Raw genomic sequence first — 18907 nt, 5'->3', positions numbered from 1 at the left:
CAAAAAATAGATCACATAACATACTCTTCAAAATAACTTTTTACCATTTTGACCTGTCGTACGAGGTCAAAGTTGAAAGTATGCTAATCATTACTTACAATATTCATGATGGTAAGTATATACGGCTCAATATTATCCCGTCCATGGTATCCATACATCATTTTATCTACTGCTACTAAAGTTTCTACATAATTTTCTCTGCTCAGTGACCGCTTCCGCCTTCTGTGTGGATAAATCTGTTGTTTAGTTTTTTCCAATAAATAACTGGTATCCTCCATCCACCATTTTTTGGAATTATCTTTTGAGTCTGTCAATGAAGAGAAGATAGTGATGATACATGGTTAGTGGTTTGAAATCCATTAATATATATAGAACCACAGTTGTCATCATGTAATGTCTATACATTCATTTTACGTTAATAATTTCAAAATTTCAATAAATCCTAAATGTACACAAAGTTACAATTTTAGATTTTATCATAAATGACAGCAAAGCTACCTCTTGAGTTTTGCACATCACATGAGGCACAAAATGTCAGCTTAACTTTCCTTCTAAAATTATTATTTGTACAATCTAACTAAAATAGTTATATTAAAATCAGTACAGAAATTTTAGATATACTTGGGCATTTGCCAATCATTTTTGCCAAAGTGAAATTTCAGCCTGTAACAGACGTGGTAATTGGTCAATGAACTTAAATGACTCCTGAGTTGCCAGGCAACACTCAATAATAGTGGAAGCCATTTTGGGAGTCCATTTTCACCCTCTTGGATATTTGCCCCACAGCAACTATTGCTTATTGACTTATTTTCTTTTTGTCTAATGACAACGGCAGTGATAAGGGAGTAGGTAATATATCAACCTTTAATGGCAACTGTCACAACTGAAAAGGTAACGTTAATACACTGATTAACAGGATACATTTAAAAATTAATAGTCAGGAAGACGACATCAATTTGTTTAAAACGTGTGTGTTTTAGGACATTAGACAGGACCACCTCCTTTGCTGTTGTTCAAATCAAATACTGGTACTAAAAGCACACAATCCATTCTTAGTACAGGTGTTTCCTTTAGAACAAATCTAGTACCAAACCTGGTTTAAAGTTTTTGTTGTTGCCATGGACACAATCACATTTTTTTTCTGTGTGTACTTTAGAACACCGGTAAAACGTGAAAAGAAGAGAAAAATGTTGATGTTTTTATAATTTGAGGACATTAAGAAACTTCAACTGGCCAGAGTACATTCCAGTAGCTCATTTCCTGTGTTTATAAGGCAAAGGAAATGAGAGTTGACTGGACTTTAAAAGAAATTAGGGAACATGCTTCTAAAAAAAAAGTCACAAGCATTCTTGTCCAACATAAGTAGTTCTTGTCTGGTGGTTTATACTAAGTAGATTAGCTGACTCACTCTTGGAAAAACTCTTTAAAAGGAATCTACAAAACTTTTAGACGATAATATACACTGTGGCACATGAAAATATGTTATGTCCTCGTCCATCTGTTTGTGTGTGTGTCTGTCTTCTCCATCAACCTGTCTGTGTAAATTCATTTTGTCTTTCTGTTTTCATTTTAAAGTATTAAAAGATTCTTTTATTGCATCTTACTCAGTTACTTGAATCTTGAGAGAAATTAACAGTGAATTTATGAAACAAATCACGACAATACAAATGTCTATTTTTTTTTCTTCAAGATCCTTAAATTTTCACAAATCCAACTTTATAATTCCAATAAATTTTTAACATTATCACGCCTTTCATTTTACTTGATTTAGAAAAATGTATAGAAATAAAGAATCAAGGTGATGCCCATGAAAGTAAATTTTTCAAAGATCCACTAAATCATTTTGAGTAGTCTAGATACTAATGTGGTATCGAATCATTTCCAATCTTGAGATTCAATGTCACCAATAGCACTAGACGACTTTCATGGCATCACAGTGACTAATAATTCAATATCATCCTAACGAAAAACAGCGTAACTAAAGTGAGTCAGTTAACAAGCTACGTCTCAATAAACTAATGGAAGTGGTTGTCAAACTGATTTATCTGAAGTTAAGCTTACTTGTTTTCAATTGATATAAGTAGGGATCTAATTCGACTTCAAATAAATGAACTGATAGTGCAAAGTACCAGCTAATGCCACCAACATGCATCGCTTCCTGACTTTGTTTGTCACTGTGACTATACTGAAAGTTTGTAACATTCACTAGAAAGTTATTTTCCCATTTCCGCCACTTTCTAAATATTTATTTGATTGGATGTAAGCAGTATTGATAAAGTGAAGGAGCAGGGAATATTATCTACAACTGATAGTGACAGACAGAAGCAATATCTTTATTTGATGACTTCCATTTGTAACTCTAAAATTCACCAGAGGTATTACCATATAAGGTATGCCTTCTTCATACAGATGTGGAAAATACCATTTTATTTCTGATTCCCCTTATCAAATTTGATCAGTTGAAATTCTCTCCCCGAAATCTCAATCTCTCACAATATTTTGGATGTTCACTCTGCACACTATTTAATGTACACTTTCCTGCCAAAACGCTTTGAATAATGGACTTTTAAATTTGACTAACTTTTTGGTGAATTTCAATTTTATTTTGGACAAATTAGATACAAACAATCCTAATCCACGAAATAGTGTCAAAATTCTGATTTAAAATATGAATTTTACAAGAAAAATCACAAAAAAAGTCAATATTTTTTTCATATCTGGATTGAAATCACATATTTTCATTTGCATAAATTCATTCCCTATTCAAAAAGATAATCCTCCACTTCCTTTTTTTATCTACATCCTTTAATCCTGAGATCTGTAAAATTTAATTTTGTGTACGACAACAAAACTATGACACTTGATGCAAGGGGAAATATTACTGCAATTTCAATGACCATTTAAATTCTCATAGCAACAAAATGTCGCAATCTAAAGTTTTCTTTATAATATAACTGTCCTAGCAATAAAGTTGAAAGATTTCGCAACCATGGACGATGTGTACAATGGCAATACAATGCATCAGCATTTTATTGGATTTTGATGGCATCCCGACAACCTTGGTACTTGTAAATAATAATCAATGGGTACATATGTGATTTAAAACTAAGTGTACCTGCAGGAGATAACCACTGTCAGCGTACTGATAACGTAACGATTCTCATCACAGTCACCGACGGCATACAGATAGCGCAACGATTCTCCCCATAGTCACCAACGGCATACAGATAGCACAACGATTCTCCCCATAGTCACCGACAGAGTAGTACAGATAGAGAAACAATTCTCCACACACTGAGTGACACAGTTCAGATAATGAAATAGTTCTCAACATACATCATATCGTATCTGTCATCATCTGACAGTATGTCTACACCATTATGATAAAGCAAGACCAGAACAAATATTTGACAAAACCTATGAAAACAATGCTTACGTGGGACAGTTTTTCCAACAATTTAATTTTCACAAATTCATATTTAAATGTGTAGATATCGTGCCACTGATATCAATAGTTTTCCATCAAAGTATGAACACGGAATGTATCTTCGTAAATTGTCAATTTCAGATCTATGAGGCCAATGTGTTACAACTTTTTCTCATGTTATACAGCTTGTAATTTTATACCTGTAATATTTCATGTTTGAATGCAGTCAGATAGTTAAGCAAAGAGTACAAAATAAACTACACTATTACATGTTAAAGCATGCAAGCCTGTCTGGCTAGCTGAAATCACTGTTTAAATATGGACTCAACGGTATTGTCTGGCAGACATGACGGAATAGTCAGTGTTGGCATTTCCATGTTGAGAAAGCAGATCTGTTACTAAGCACTAGACTAATAAAATATTCATGACAACTTGTAATAAGTTGATCTACAATGACTTGCAATACTCACTGGAGGTTTAGTAACAAGCATATATGTACAGATGTACTAGTGGTTGCAGACAAGCCAGGTTTTCATTCTGAAACTAAATACATTTTGATACGTACATACATAGACCCACAGCTGGGAAGTTGTACCCATGAATTGAGATCTGTACAAGTACTACGATACATACATAGACTCACAGCTGGGAAGTCGTACCCATGAGTTGAGATCTGTATGAGTACTGTGATACTTATAAGATCCAATACAGAGGTCTTTTTATAAATGTTTTATCACCCTTGAATAGGTGGAAGTCTGATAAAAAGAAAGAAGGGATGGGGTATGTGTAATACAAATGTGGAGGGGGGAGGTGCAGTGTAAAATCTAGAAAACTGGCTGAGATCTCAACAATACAACCCTCCCCCCCACCATCCCCTTCCTTCCACCCTAACCCTTTAACAAACATGCTCTTGTAACTAGGCAATGGCATTAATTTGAACACTTTTCCATAAAAGTCACTAGTAGCAAAGTAAAAATAAATATGAAATAAAAAGCTGTATTTTTTTTTTTTTACAAAACTTGTTTCACGCTTGGTATTAATGATGCCAAGGGACTCTTTAAAATAAATCAACATTACCACAGACAGACCATTAGCAAACATCTAGATGTCCTCAGAAGAGTACACATAGGATTTGTGGTCAAGGTCAAAGTCAGGATTATATAGGCAATGTGGCACCACAAATAAACACAGACCATTGTACATATAGTAAATAAGAGAATTAAGTCAGTGATTCCCAATGATAGCTATGCTCTAAAAAAAATAAGTTTAAAGGGCACACCATCAAGGTCGGAATGTTTGCTTCATTTTTGTTTGTTTTATTAATATGTGTTTTTTTTTAACTAACGCATGTGATAATCACTGGTAACCCTGAGATCTATGGCATTGCACAAAGGCAAACTATTTAAATGAATGATGGATAGGATAATTTTTGGGTATACCCAAGAATTATAATCAACGTACCAGGAGCAATAACAAAGCTTGCACAATATGTAAATCTGTCAATGCTATCACTGCCAGGCACAAATCAAAATGAATACAATCCTTGAACACTTTTATTACATATCATCTTGATGAGATAGTGTCTCATGAATAATCATGGTGGTCCCTTTAGAATCTATAAAAAAAAAAATTTCAATCTCATATATATTTTTCCCCTGCTTGTTATGTCAGAATGTGAACGATACAACGACTGCATGCATTCTTTGGAGAAATGACTCTGCTGTTGAACACATATATACAATTGTCATATGCAGTGAATTAAGTGATGAGCGTGCTGAGTCAGAGCACACATTGGATGTGTCATTGAACTACTTTCTGGTTCAAGTGTTTGTCTTCCTGCGTTGGATGACTAGTATTATTTTTTGTTGACTACAGTCTGACTTCTTTGGAAACAGACAGGGATAACAATTGTATGGTTATACACAGCTGGGTCATCTCTGTGGTTGGTTACTAGGAGGTTGCTTGAGTTAGATAGATTCAATTGGGTACTGATGGGTGGTGGGTGGGTGGATGGGACAGGTGGGTGGGTAGGAAGGGAGCAACTATGAAGAATGATAGAACCATGATGTACAACAGATAGTAAACCGCAAACTACTCTGTCAATGTTTAAACTGATATTTTAGCATGAAAAATGTGCTTACAATAGAGCCTTACAGGCCTGCAGAGCAACAACGCAAATTCCAAGCTATACCTAGCTAGTACCTTGTTAATTGGTAACATACAGTTGTCCAGTAATAGTTTATGGAATGATCTATATTCTGGCTGAGAGCATGTTTGTAGCCTAAAACATCCCTGAGTATGTATAATAAATGAAAACAGTTTTTGATCACTAGACAGCGAGAAATTCTAAGTTACTTTAAAAATTGATGATTACAATATAGAATTAAAAGCAACCATGAGAAGGTTACCCTGTATTTACTTACAGCAAATACTTATCAATAAAACTGTAAATATTAACTTTTGTTGACATTCACCTTGTAAAATTTGGCACCATACGAACGGAAATTGAATGACCTGTATGTGTCATCACTACTAAGAGTTGAAAATCCTGCTGAAGATGTCGTATCGATCCAACTCTACCTCACGTTTAACACAATGTTAACCCTAAGCCTTATCTCATGAATAGTTCAGTACAACTAACAGACTTATTCTCTCCACATCACGTACTACATAAATTTTCCCGAATAAAAAATAGATAGATTTATTTGTGTAATTTATAGTTAATGAAACGTGACACTAACAAATTCATGAAGTGTTACAGCATGTGAGGTCACCATAACCAATTGCACCTATTCCATTACCAGCAACACGGTATTTTGTGCTGTACTACGACGTTTTGTCTTCCTGCATTGCCACGTCAGTCAACGTAATTAATATCTATCTACTCATATCCAACAACTTCGTATATCTGAAGTGTCACACGAGGAAAACATTTATCATAATAATGGTTTTGTGATATTCTATAACATGATGTATTGTTTTTTATCATGAAAGGCAAGTCCTTCTCAGCAGGCACACAGCTCTTCATATGCACAGTCATAGATTAAGAGATATATTTTTCTGACCTCACGTCGCAATTCACAGTCGTTAGTCAGGCCACACACTTACATGTTGGGTCAGTCAAGCTTGCTTGCTGTTTTGACTGGCAATAGAACAATGCAAAACTATTGGCTGGTATATGAGCAGACACTATGTGTACTGAGACAGACCTAGTAGCATACAACAAATAAATGACATGTAATAGGAATTCTTAAAGTATAAGAAAAGTGCACATGAAAATATTGAACAAAAACTGACATGCAGTTTTATAGGCCGCTAAAATGTCAAAACCAATGTCTTTGATAGAATGTAATTTATAAGAATGGAAAACCTGATATCATTCTAATCCTAAATATATGAATGCTTTATACACTTTTAGCCAAACAGAACAACGACATGACAGATCTGGTGTATTATTACTGTTTCTGATTTGTTAAAATCCTAAATATTTAAATGCCTCAGACACTTTTAGCCAATCAGAACAATGAGACCATGACAGATCTGGTGTATTAATTACTGTTTCTGATTTGTTAAAATCCTAAATATTTAAACAGTTTAAACAATTTTAGCCAATCAGAACATCACATTTTTACAAAGGTTAATGTACTTACTATTCCTATGTGGGGGGTCTCTTTGTCAAATATCAGTGTGTTTTTGTTGTCAACAAAGTAAAAAATAAACAACTTAAGTGATACTTTTATTATCATTTATCTGTGTTTGTTAGATCATGAGTGATACTTTGTCATCATTTGCTGTGTTTTTTGTTTTTTATTTTTTGTTAAAATTTGAACAACTTGTTGGAGGCTTTTACTATGAGTGTGCCCATGAATCGTATATATGCATTTCATTGGCCACTCTAGTTCCCCTTGACTATGTTGATATCAACAGATAGCAAATATCCACTTCATCAGACCGCTATCAGTAAAAGGTGTCAGACAACTCATGAGCAGTGTAATTACATGACTTCTTATCGTACGTATACATCACCAAATGTACGTCATCACTGTCGTTAACATTCTCTGCAACCTATTTCACTTGCCCCCCTTCTCCCTCTCTGTGTTTGAAGAATTTTGTTTGTAAGGTTCATATCAATACGATGACCCTTATAGATTCAATGACAAAAAAAAATCATACCACGAAAAGTGCCGTCGTAACGACACTTAACTTCGATACACGCGAGACTTCAATTATGAGATAGTGTGGATTACAGGTATTAACAGGGTCAAAGGTTAAATTTGTTTTCCAGTATCATCTCCGGATCTGAAACGTACTTAGTACGATTATCCATTACTAATCGATTGATTCCAATACCTGACCTGCTTTGTTAATTGATATAACAAACATTTCTACGCCTGATCTAATGAACTATCTAATTTGCTCTGATACGGTTGCTATAAATAAATACATACATTCCCAGGTGCTACAACTGTAAGGGCCAAGGTTTTTATTTTTTATGTTTCTCAAGATCTGACCTACCCTAAATTTCTTCGATTCCACAAAATAATTCTAATATTCATCCCACTGTAGGCTGGGTCAGAAACAAATTATGGCATCAAGGATTGTAAGATGGCAACACCACAGAAATTATCATTCATCAGTGAAATGCAAGACATTAATTAAAACAATGATTTATAGTTTCCTTTTGATCTAATTGTAATTTCCAAATCTAAACTGTTAAAATTACGATTATGAATTGAAAGTATCACAACATGTACATATACACTTAGTTTTTCACCCTACCATCTGATCCATAATTTTTATGGTGTTTAAGATCAGAAACATAGAAATAAATAGTGGCGGCCTAATCGACATGTCCTGTACCATATGGCCTACTTGGTGTTAATGAGTCTATTGTCACCTAGTTGACTTTGTACTTGTCATGGTAATAAATACCCTTCTGTTATCTTGTAAACCTGTTGATTCTATTGTATGCAAAAGAAACAAATACTTCAACACACCCTAACAGATAAAGGGAATTATTATCTTCAAAAGTATTCATCGATCCGCAGATTTATCAAGAACTGTTTTATGCTATTCACTATATTTGACATTTTCTTAATTTTAGCTATAAATATAACATTACATAACATCACTCCACATATATGGTTGATATTCTAATAAGACTTCTTAAACAGTACATATCTCTTAGTAATTTCAAGGACAGTGGGACAGATGACAGTTGACAGTGTCCTTATGTTGAAAGTTCCGACTCTTTAGCAGTGCAATGCTAATGCTTTTTAACAGTATTGTGTATCGTCAACATTTTCACTAAACATTTATCAACTTTAGTAACTTATCAGATCCTATGATTTAGCGATATATTATCAATGTTTTCGCTAAAGTTTATCATCTTCAGTAACTTATCACATTCTATGATAGAGCAGTATACTATCAACGTTTTTGATAAAAGTTTATAAACTTTGGTAACTTATCAGATCCCACTTTTTTAGCACAATAATGCATTATCAATATTTTTGCTAAAGTTGATAAACTTATCAGATCTAATATTCTAATAGCATTATCAACAACACGTTTATAAATTAAAAAAATACAGATATCTTGCCAAGTTTTGCACAGATAACTCTAAATATGATCGTAATTATGGCGGCTAATCTTTATGAAACGCCCTGGAGAACTCCAGTAATTGTCATTCTTAAAATAAAATGACCGGTAATGATACTCGGTAAAATGACATGGGTTCTCAGGTAATTTAAAAAAAACAATGGTTTTTAAAGTAACCTGGCAAAATTTTCACCATTCTCGCAAACTAGAGCTGTTATTTCTTTTTGTGACACTGCGAAATAATGATTTAGACCGTCTTGGACGGTGTCGTAAAAGAGGCCGTGGTTTATGACAATGAATTTTCACATGAAGACGGGTGGATTTCACTTGTACGAGTACAAAAACAATATTTAAAAAAAATATATATTTACATCGAAAACAATATTTATTTAATTTAAACTTCTTGAAAAAGTCAGCTTATGGTGAGAAACTAGTTAAAGATTCAAACCGTTTTCATTCCAAAATTTTACTTGTACGAATACTTATCGCTGAGTGAGAGGTAATAAATTGGTAACAGTTTAATACATGACACCAATCAATTAATTGAGAGATCAATAGTCTAATCTAGACAAACTGCGTCATAGATGAAGTGTTTTGGGTTTTTTACAACATGCATGTCAAGGCAAGCTGTACTCACAAAGTTTTCATGAAATAACATAAAATCAAAGACCTGCACCATCTGAGCCATCATTTATAAAGTGCCTCTCTTTTAAAAGTCTCAGTTCTTTAAACATAATGGAGTGAGGGGGGGGGGGGGGGGGGGGGGCAACATATATTCAGGAGAATTGTTAATCATATGCCATTGTGTATTTCTTTCTTGTATAAGCAGTAATTAAAATGTCATAACAGGAGGGGCAACATGCATTTGCTCATACAAAATGATTGTGTGGAGTTCATAGGAGAAGGGGTGGGGTGAGAACCATAAGGGTTGGGGAGAGGGCAACAAACTTTTGGTAGGCATCATGCATACATCATATTACACTCTATTTACCATGGTTGTGTACATTTCGTGGGGGGGGGGGGCTACAGACTTCTGAAGGTGGCATAGATATTTTCACACGTTTCACATTTAATGGAAGAAGGGGTGGGGGAGATTTCATTGTATTTGCCAAGAATGTGTACATGCATGGAGGAAGGGTGAGAGCAACATACTTTCCGAAGGCCGTGCAAATTGTACATTTCATTGTATTTGTCATGAATGTATAGACTTCCTGTTCTTGGTACAATCACACTTTATATGTCCAACAAGAGAGGTTTTATATATCCAAACTACTTGAGTCTTTACTGTTGTATTATCTACTCTAAACTTAACTGAAGAAGCTTTGAAAACAAAATATTTTGAGAACACACAAAAGATGACATATAAGTTAAGTACTTTTGCAAAGATAGTTACAGGTTTACATGACTTGAAACGAGCCTTGGTGTTTGCTGCTTCCATTTTGGTAACTGTGTCAGATCAATTGTGACTTGAAATGTTTCTCACTCGAAAGATGTCGTCGTCGTCATCATCATTAAATTGTATGGTCAATACTGACTTCTCAAAACACCAACTTTGTTTTCAAGTTTATATGATTTATTGCAATTTTTCATGCAACGTGACGTGCCTATGTATCTGACATTTGTGCCAGGTTTGGTTGAAATTGAGTTATGGAAGGAAAAGACTATGGCTGCTTGGTTCATTGATCAACGCATGCATGCAACCACACAAACACATCAACACGAAGATGGATAGGTAGACATGGGCGATACCTATAGTTCTCTCTAGACTAGTCTGTTCCCATTGGCAGCTAAATAGTTCTACATCTGTCATATGTTAAGGTAATATAGAGCAATGTTTTCTAAATAACATTTCTATCATTTCCATTCTGGCGAACTTTATTGATGAGTGGGTAGCTGCAATTGGCCAAATGCCACACACATTTTATCTGTCTTCAAATGATAGTGTTGCAAATGAGACTGTTAAACTTACAACACATTCAAATATACACAACATTCACTCTAAACAGGAAAATGTTAAAAGTACCAATGATGCTATAGAACAGCACAGTAAGTTGTAGAAAAATGGAGGTTTCGGTCAAATCAAAATGGATTTTCTATGACCGATCTACTTTATTACTGGTGGAAGGACAAATACTAATTAGATGCACAAATACATAACTTTGCAAACTATTTTTTCTTAAACAATCATCGTACAACTTTGGGCAGTTTCATGACAATGTATTTTTGGAATAAAGCAAACAGGAGCATTGATGAGGGTTGAACATACACAAATTTGGTCATCAACATATACGGTGATACCCGGCCGTGAGTTATCATCATCATTTCCGTAGCCATAGTTGCATATTTTAATGTATAGAAACAGCAACTCAACAACGTACAAAGTTTAAATCAACAGCTGTCTCTCATCATGCACTCACTATCGATTCAAGATAACATGATTCTTCTAATGTAATGGTTTTTTTATAAAATCAAATCAAATAAAGCATTTTGACATCAGATAACCATACTGGTTGATATTTAATAGCTTTTTTGACACATGGTTTGTATTGAAACTTCTTTGGATATCAATATGTTGAATCACTACTCAAAACTCGCATATGTGTCACTTGATAAAAGGGCTAATTTGCATATCAAAATGTTGAATCACTACTCAAAACTTGTACATTTCACACTTAATTAAAGGGCTAATTTGCCTATTAATGTGTAGAATCACTACTCAAAATTTGCATATTTCTGACTTGATAAAAGGGCTAATTTGCATATCAAAATGTTGAATCACTACTCAAAACTTGTACATTTCACACTTAATTAAAGGGCTAATTTGCCTATTAATGTGTAGAATCACTACTCAAAATTTGCATATTTCTGACTTGATAAAAGGGCTAATTTGCATATCAAAATGTTGAATCACTACTCAAAACTTGCACATTTCACACTTAATTAAAGGACTAATTTGCCTATCAATGTGTAGAATCACTCCTCAAAATTTGCATATTTCTGACTTGATTAAAGGGCTTATTTGCATATCAAAATGTTGAATCACTACTCAAAACTCGCATATTTCTCACTTGATTAAAGGGCTAATTTGCCTATCTATGTGTAGAAATATGCATATTTCTCCTTCATTGATTGGCTAATTTGCATATAAATATGTTGAATCACCACTCAAAACAATATTTCTCCTTGATTAACTGATTAATTTGTACATTCAAATCAGACAGACAGAAATCAACCATTTTTAATATATACAAGTTAAAGTTTCATACTTCTAAAGTGACAATTGGTTCTGGTTTGATTTTAATTGAAAATTGTGTTTGATTTTATGAACATGTTTGAATATAAAAGATAGAATTAGGTGTTATAGGTAAGCCAGCTTAGCTTAGAACCCTTGTGCACTACCAATATTAATTCTATAAGCTGTTTAGCACAGCAGCAATGATTGCAAGCTAAGCTCACCTGTAACCAATACTCTAGTTAAAGTAAAAAAAACCTGCAAAATATCAAGGCCGTTCACAACATTTTTTCACGTTTTCCACATTTTGTAATATCCAAAGCTGCAACATATATATTTGACAAGCCTTGAACTTTGACCTATTAGCTTATCTAATCATGCTATAAAAATAACGTCACTATAATTTTCCAAACTCCCCCACTGATGACCATATCTAGATTAGCAGTAAACAAAGCTGATAATGTAGACAACAGGGTATTAAGGGTTACGGTCGGGTCGATGAAAACGCCTTCACTTTTATGACACGTCCCTTCAAAGGACTTCCAAGTTCTCTACACATTTCAACACCCCTGACAGGTTGTTACCTTTGGCATTTACATCACTGGACACATTACTGTTATTTCACTAGTACCTTTGCAATAACACATCATACCTTGTCAACGGTATCGCACATTAATAAGGTTCTTCTCACATCCATGTATGTTGCATGATCAAAAAACCACTGCCCAAATAATCACAAAGATTACAATCACAATTTTTTTATTCACTTTTACCTCCTGTAAGGTTAGAGAGGTATTCAAATATTGATGTCTGTCTGTCTGTGTGTGTGTGTGTGTGTCTGTCTGTCTGTCTGTCTGTCTGTGTCACCATTTTCTTAAAAATAGCTGGCTCAATTATAATGAAATTTGGTACATATAATGTCAGGTTTTTTGAATTATTCTACATATTTGTCAGACATACTGACATTTGATTTATAGAGTAAAATCTATACAGCTTTATAGACTTAATTATTTTTTTTGAGATCAAGTCACAATATTTCAATTTTTGCTTGCTTGCTATGTCTCTTTAATTATTCAAAGAAAAGCTATCTCGCTCTAATTATAAACCTTTATGATATATCATAAATTTACATCAAAAAAATCCCAAGTAGTTCATGATCAAATTTTACTATGTAAAAGGATGTGAAAGAAGTTGTTCTGTTCTGTCTGTTTAAACTTTTCTTGTGGGGTGAAAAAAGTGATTCTCATTCTGATTCGCACTCTAATTCAGATTTGCATTCTGATATGGATTCTGATTCTGATTCTGGTTCTGATATGGATTCTGATTTGGATTCTAACATTCTGATTCTGGTTCTGATATGGATTATGATTTGGATTCTTACACATTCTGATTCTGACTCTGATTCTGATTTTAATTTGGATTCTAACATTGACTCTGCCATGGATTCTGATTCTGAAATGTATTCCTTTCATTGGATTCTAAACTTACAAATAAAGTACATCAGCATTTGTTTTTAACTGTGAGCCTATCTCCATATTCATGTTTCCTGCCATTTATCCATGATATCCAAGACGTGCTGTTTCAACCACATTCTTCAATCCTGTGTTTATATTTCTAAACTTTTATCTTGACTTGCAAGGCCCTCATATAATCACAGGCATTTGATATAGTATGAGTTGTAGTCAGCTGACTGTCTTGCAAAGCTTATGCAAACACCCTACAGCTAAGTTTCGATATCAAGAACTTGCCTGCAACATCCTGTGCTATCAAAATGATTTTGGTGAAATTTTTTTCACTACGTGACTACTGTACATTTCACAACTTCACATTTCTAGGTACTTTGCACATGGAAATTGAAAGCTTTGTGTCGGCTTAGGATTAAAATTTGGGCTGGAAAATAATTTTACTGTAAAAAATTTTCCCACTCTACAAAAGAAAGATGCTATCTAATCCTTTTAATGCCACTGATGAAATAATGCTAATGCAAGAACCTGGGATTGACACATGGGCCTTTAAGCAACCTTCTATTTTAAAAATCTGCACTCACCAGACAAATTTTTACATCAGAAAATTAAATTCTCAAATCTACCTGCAAAACATTCAAAATGGCCACCAAAGTGAAATGAAATGGTTATCAACTAACTCTCATTTTTACGAACCAGAGCAATTTTTCTGCTATCCCAAAAAAGCGGGTGCATTTATCGTTCCCACAAAGCAGCCTGTGGTTTGATGACGATGGAATTTGCCACCATCTTTTTTTCAAAAAGTGAAGTTTTTTCACGGTTGTAAAAATTGTTACACTAAAATCAGGGGAATCCAGAGGACATTCACTTGTACTATTCTATGTTGGTTTTGAATACAATACAACTATAAATCTACAATAAAACAAACTAAACATGCTGTTGGCAGAGCAACCAAAATATTAGCACTTTCTGCTTACTATAAATCTCACCAATGTGTAGCAACAAAAGTTCATATGTCTAAAAATTTATCGATTTTTATGAAATTTTTAACAACTTTTATGTTATTTATTGTATTTCATTGTATCGCAGCTTATGAGAAGTTTTTTATTGCTCGCACCTGGTCTTAGCATCAAGATTTATGCCTCTGCACAACATAAAAAATATCTAATATCTAATAATATTTCATAATCACAAAACTCCATTTTTCATATCTTCTGAAACTTAATGCAGATAAGAATTTATTAGGGTGATAAATCTACTTTTCACCATCTAAACTTTCACCATCTTATTTATAAAGCATGAGAAAAGAAATTTTCAAAAAATCATATTTTCAAATCTATCACACATCTAAAGAAACAGACAATAGAGAGACGGATGGACGGACGGACAGACAGATGGACAGACAGACAGACAGATGTACATACATATGCATGTACCCGCACATGCATACACATGCATGCATGCATGCATGCACCCATGTACACACACAAACATGCATGTGCGTGCACACACACACACACACACACACACTAATCCACATTGATATGTAATTTGGAACTATGAATCTTATCCTTAGGTGACACAACATCCGACTAATGTGCATTAGTGTAGTGACATGTGTTAAAATCTGGATAATTATGCCAACTATTAGGAGACTGAGTTTCATACCAGTCAACAGGAAGCCAGCTTTCCCCTAGACCACATAGAAGTGGCGTGGCTTGATAACACATGGTTGAATTCAAACCTTGCAGCTAAATAGACAGGCATGAAATCAATGCCTTATCTTGCCTTGCCAAATCATCCAACCTAAACAATTTAAAGGCTATACCATGGAGCTTGAGGAATAAATCAAAAACGATCATCTTCAAGGAACCCCATGCAACCGTGACCCTACGAAGGCTGTTTGCTGCTATAACGCATTTTGATTTATTGCAGTGAATTTCTTTCTAAAAAAAAAATGAAGTGAATGTTTCTCGGTGAAAATAATTTGAAATACTGAAACAGCTTTGGCCACTAAAACGTAAAACAGATTTCTGTGCTAGAATAACGACTTTCCCTATACATGAATGGAGATGATCATAGTAATCGTAAGTGTTGTATAGGAACTAGACTAGTAAAGTTATGGTCTTTAACAGACATGCATGAAACAAATTATGGCAGCTGGTTTCTATGAAAGTATTTGATTTATAACAACTTCCTTTTGCAAAGATTAAAGTTAATGGAGTATGAGAAAAAAATGTAAAAGGATGTCATTTATCTAAAGTTGCAAATACACTCAACACATAAAAAATGATATTAAAAGTGACCTGAAATCTAATGTTCAATGAACAATTGCTAAACCGTGACCAACGGCTGGCACCTAGATTCTAGGAAGGTTTCTGGAATATATGTTAACTTTCTTTTTTGACTTTACGTAAAAATTTGCAATTTTTCTGAGCTTCCTCTGTAACAATAGAACAATATTATCCTACAATGAAAGAATTTCTCATAACGTTCTTTATTTCATCAAGAGTGCCCTTTCTGAAAAATGAAACCAAGTATGCTATGAAATATGAGTTATGGTTGCACATAGCTGGTATCATGTATACAAACATTGCATTGTGTTCGAATACCATTCTACAAGTTCTACCGGGATGATTTTGTAATGAAAGTATGAATATGTCAAATAGCAGCCGAACAAAGTCAACAAACATCTTCATATACATTCCATCCTCCGAGTTACTTCCAATATAAAGTATCATGTCCTATAGAATGACTAATGCTAAACCTGCACAAGAATTTACAATCAGTGGAAAGTATAGACAATGCATTGACAATTGGGATTCCAGTCTTGGCTGGGGAGGGTCTGAGAACATTCTTCGTTACAACAAACAACATGTTAAAGAGAGGAAACAACCATAAAGCTGTCGGGCAATGTTACTAAGTATGTGATATGTTAGTTTGTTTTATGTCACCTTTGATGTTAACAAATTTTTCAAAGTATCAATGACAGGATATGAATTATATCGAGAGTTGTACTTAATTCTACACATCATGTCCCTTTAAGTTTCTTTCATTTAAACTTAAAAAGTACTTGTGAACTGATGAATGTATCATACACAATGTATTCAGTTTCAGGGCACAGTCTTTTCCTTTCACTGTGCCCCAGAACAAGCATATATTCAAAGCTTTTTACCAATTATTCCCTTATATTTTATGGAGTCTTTCATTAAAGGGGAACACCACTCTCAGAAATAAAGATATTTTCATAAACTATGGGCTCTGGAGAGTCATCTCATGATTTTACATCATCTACAATTACTTGCAATTTTAGAGAAATCTTGTGAGTTTATGGTGTCTTTGCTATGGGCTGTTGCACCATGGGAGTCAGCAGAAATAATATATTCAAGTTGCATATTGAATATTCATGAGTCATGAGTGCTTATGCCCTTCGGTGTAAAACATCTCTCATGAACACTCACTGTGCAACTTGAATATATTCTATCGACTGACTCCCATGATGCAATGTCCCACAGCAAAGATACCCTATAAAAGGTACAAGATCAACTCAAAGTTTCTCTGAAATCACAAGTAATTTGTAGGTGATGTACAACCATGAAATGAATCTCCAAAATTTATGAAAATTACTTCATTTCCAGAAGTGGTGTTCCCCTTTAAGGTGACACAACTTGTATATGGGGCTTGGCCAATATGATTGAGAGTTGTACTCACTTATATATAAACAGTCAAATCACTGGGATTTCCTGTAATGATCATAACTATCATTTGTATACCTTGTGCAAGTCAAGATACTAATAGTCAAAGATAATCAAAATACAGTACCCAGTTTTACTTAGTTTCGATGCTACTAATAGATATAATATAATACATTGTCACAAAAAAGAAATGGTGGGGGGGGGGGGGGTACAGAATGGTAGACATCTGAGGTCAAGAATACAAATCAGTTTCATGTTAGGGGGCTTATATAATTCCAGTGCCTGCCGTATCCTTATTGTAACTCCCTAGCTTGAAATAAACATGTATAAATTGCAGAGGTAGTCTACTGTTTTGACTTATAGTGATTAATAGGGAGAAAAGTCAAGTTTTTAAAGTTTTAAGCTTTTTGTAAAGTTCAACAGATGTAACCCAGGGACTTGTCATGGTCACTATCACACAAAAAAATTATTCTGGGATAATGACCATAAGTCTCAGGGCTGCAACAGATGTTACAGGAGTACCAGCATGTTTTATGTGATTCTAACCATGTATGACAGCTTAGCTATGCAGTGCTAGGTCCTAAAACCTGCCTGGACAGTTTCAAAGATGATTTGTTAGTCCCCTTGGGTACAACCTTGAAATGACAGAAGAATATTTTTTGAGAACATCCCTAAACTTTAGCTCTCAGTATAACGCCACCAAAATACCAATGAATCTTTCGTCATCCAAATTAAGTTTGACAGAACTGAGAGAGCGCAACACAGACAGCACATCTATCATGACCATACAATTAAACAACTTTCAAGTTCTGTTTAGAATAGAAAATATCCCACTGATGGCAGGATGTGTACAAAAAAACAACCCAAAGGAAGAAAATCATAGAACAACATTCTGTGTTTATTTTCCATTAGAAGTTAACTCTTCTGAACAAGGATAGCACTTTTCCCTTCTCCCCCTGAGACCCATGATCACACTTCTGAACTTAACTTAATATAGTCTATCTGTAAACAGCTAGGGGGTCCAATACTCTAATACTATATAATTATGACTGTGCTGAGCAGACAGTAACTGTTTTAACTGCTAAACTGTGGAAACTAAAATGTTTGTAATTCATTTCAAAAATCATTTGACAGAAATTGTTGGTTTGTGCATTTTTTTAGAACGCACCAACATAATTTTGGACCAGAATCATAGAATTATTTCCAAGCTATATATTGATCTCGTGATTTTGCTTCTGTGTCTCCAAATTTTTCTAAAAAATGAGAAACAGTAATCTGTGATGCTTGTCAAATACTCAAAAATATTTAAATCAGTCCATCCCAAAGTATAGTCAAAACTGATCAACTATATTGGGTTTTTGCTAAGTTGGGAAACTGTGGGAACTGGGAGTTGGGCTCATGGGTACAACTTGCAATAGCTTGCAATACCTTGCCTTTAAATTTTTGTGGGAACTCCCAAAAATTTGACTGCAGACGACCTCAGTTCGTT

At 34.2% G+C, this 18907-nt stretch overlaps 1 protein-coding gene across 1 annotated transcript in view; it reads right to left on the bottom strand.

The window, feature by feature from the left end:
• Positions 1-18907, bottom strand: part of LOC144436102 (A disintegrin and metalloproteinase with thrombospondin motifs 6-like) — a 56996-nt gene that overhangs the window by 22465 nt on the left and 15624 nt on the right. The window contains exon 5 of the mRNA XM_078124788.1: positions 99-307. Within this exon, the coding sequence (XP_077980914.1) occupies positions 99-307 (209 nt within the window). The remainder of the gene's footprint in view (positions 1-98; positions 308-18907) is intronic.

Source organism: Glandiceps talaboti, chromosome 6 (assembly GCF_964340395.1).
Source record: "Glandiceps talaboti chromosome 6, keGlaTala1.1, whole genome shotgun sequence".
NCBI lineage: Eukaryota > Metazoa > Hemichordata > Enteropneusta > Spengelidae > Glandiceps > Glandiceps talaboti.
This window is presented reverse-complemented; position numbering and strand designations above follow the sequence as displayed.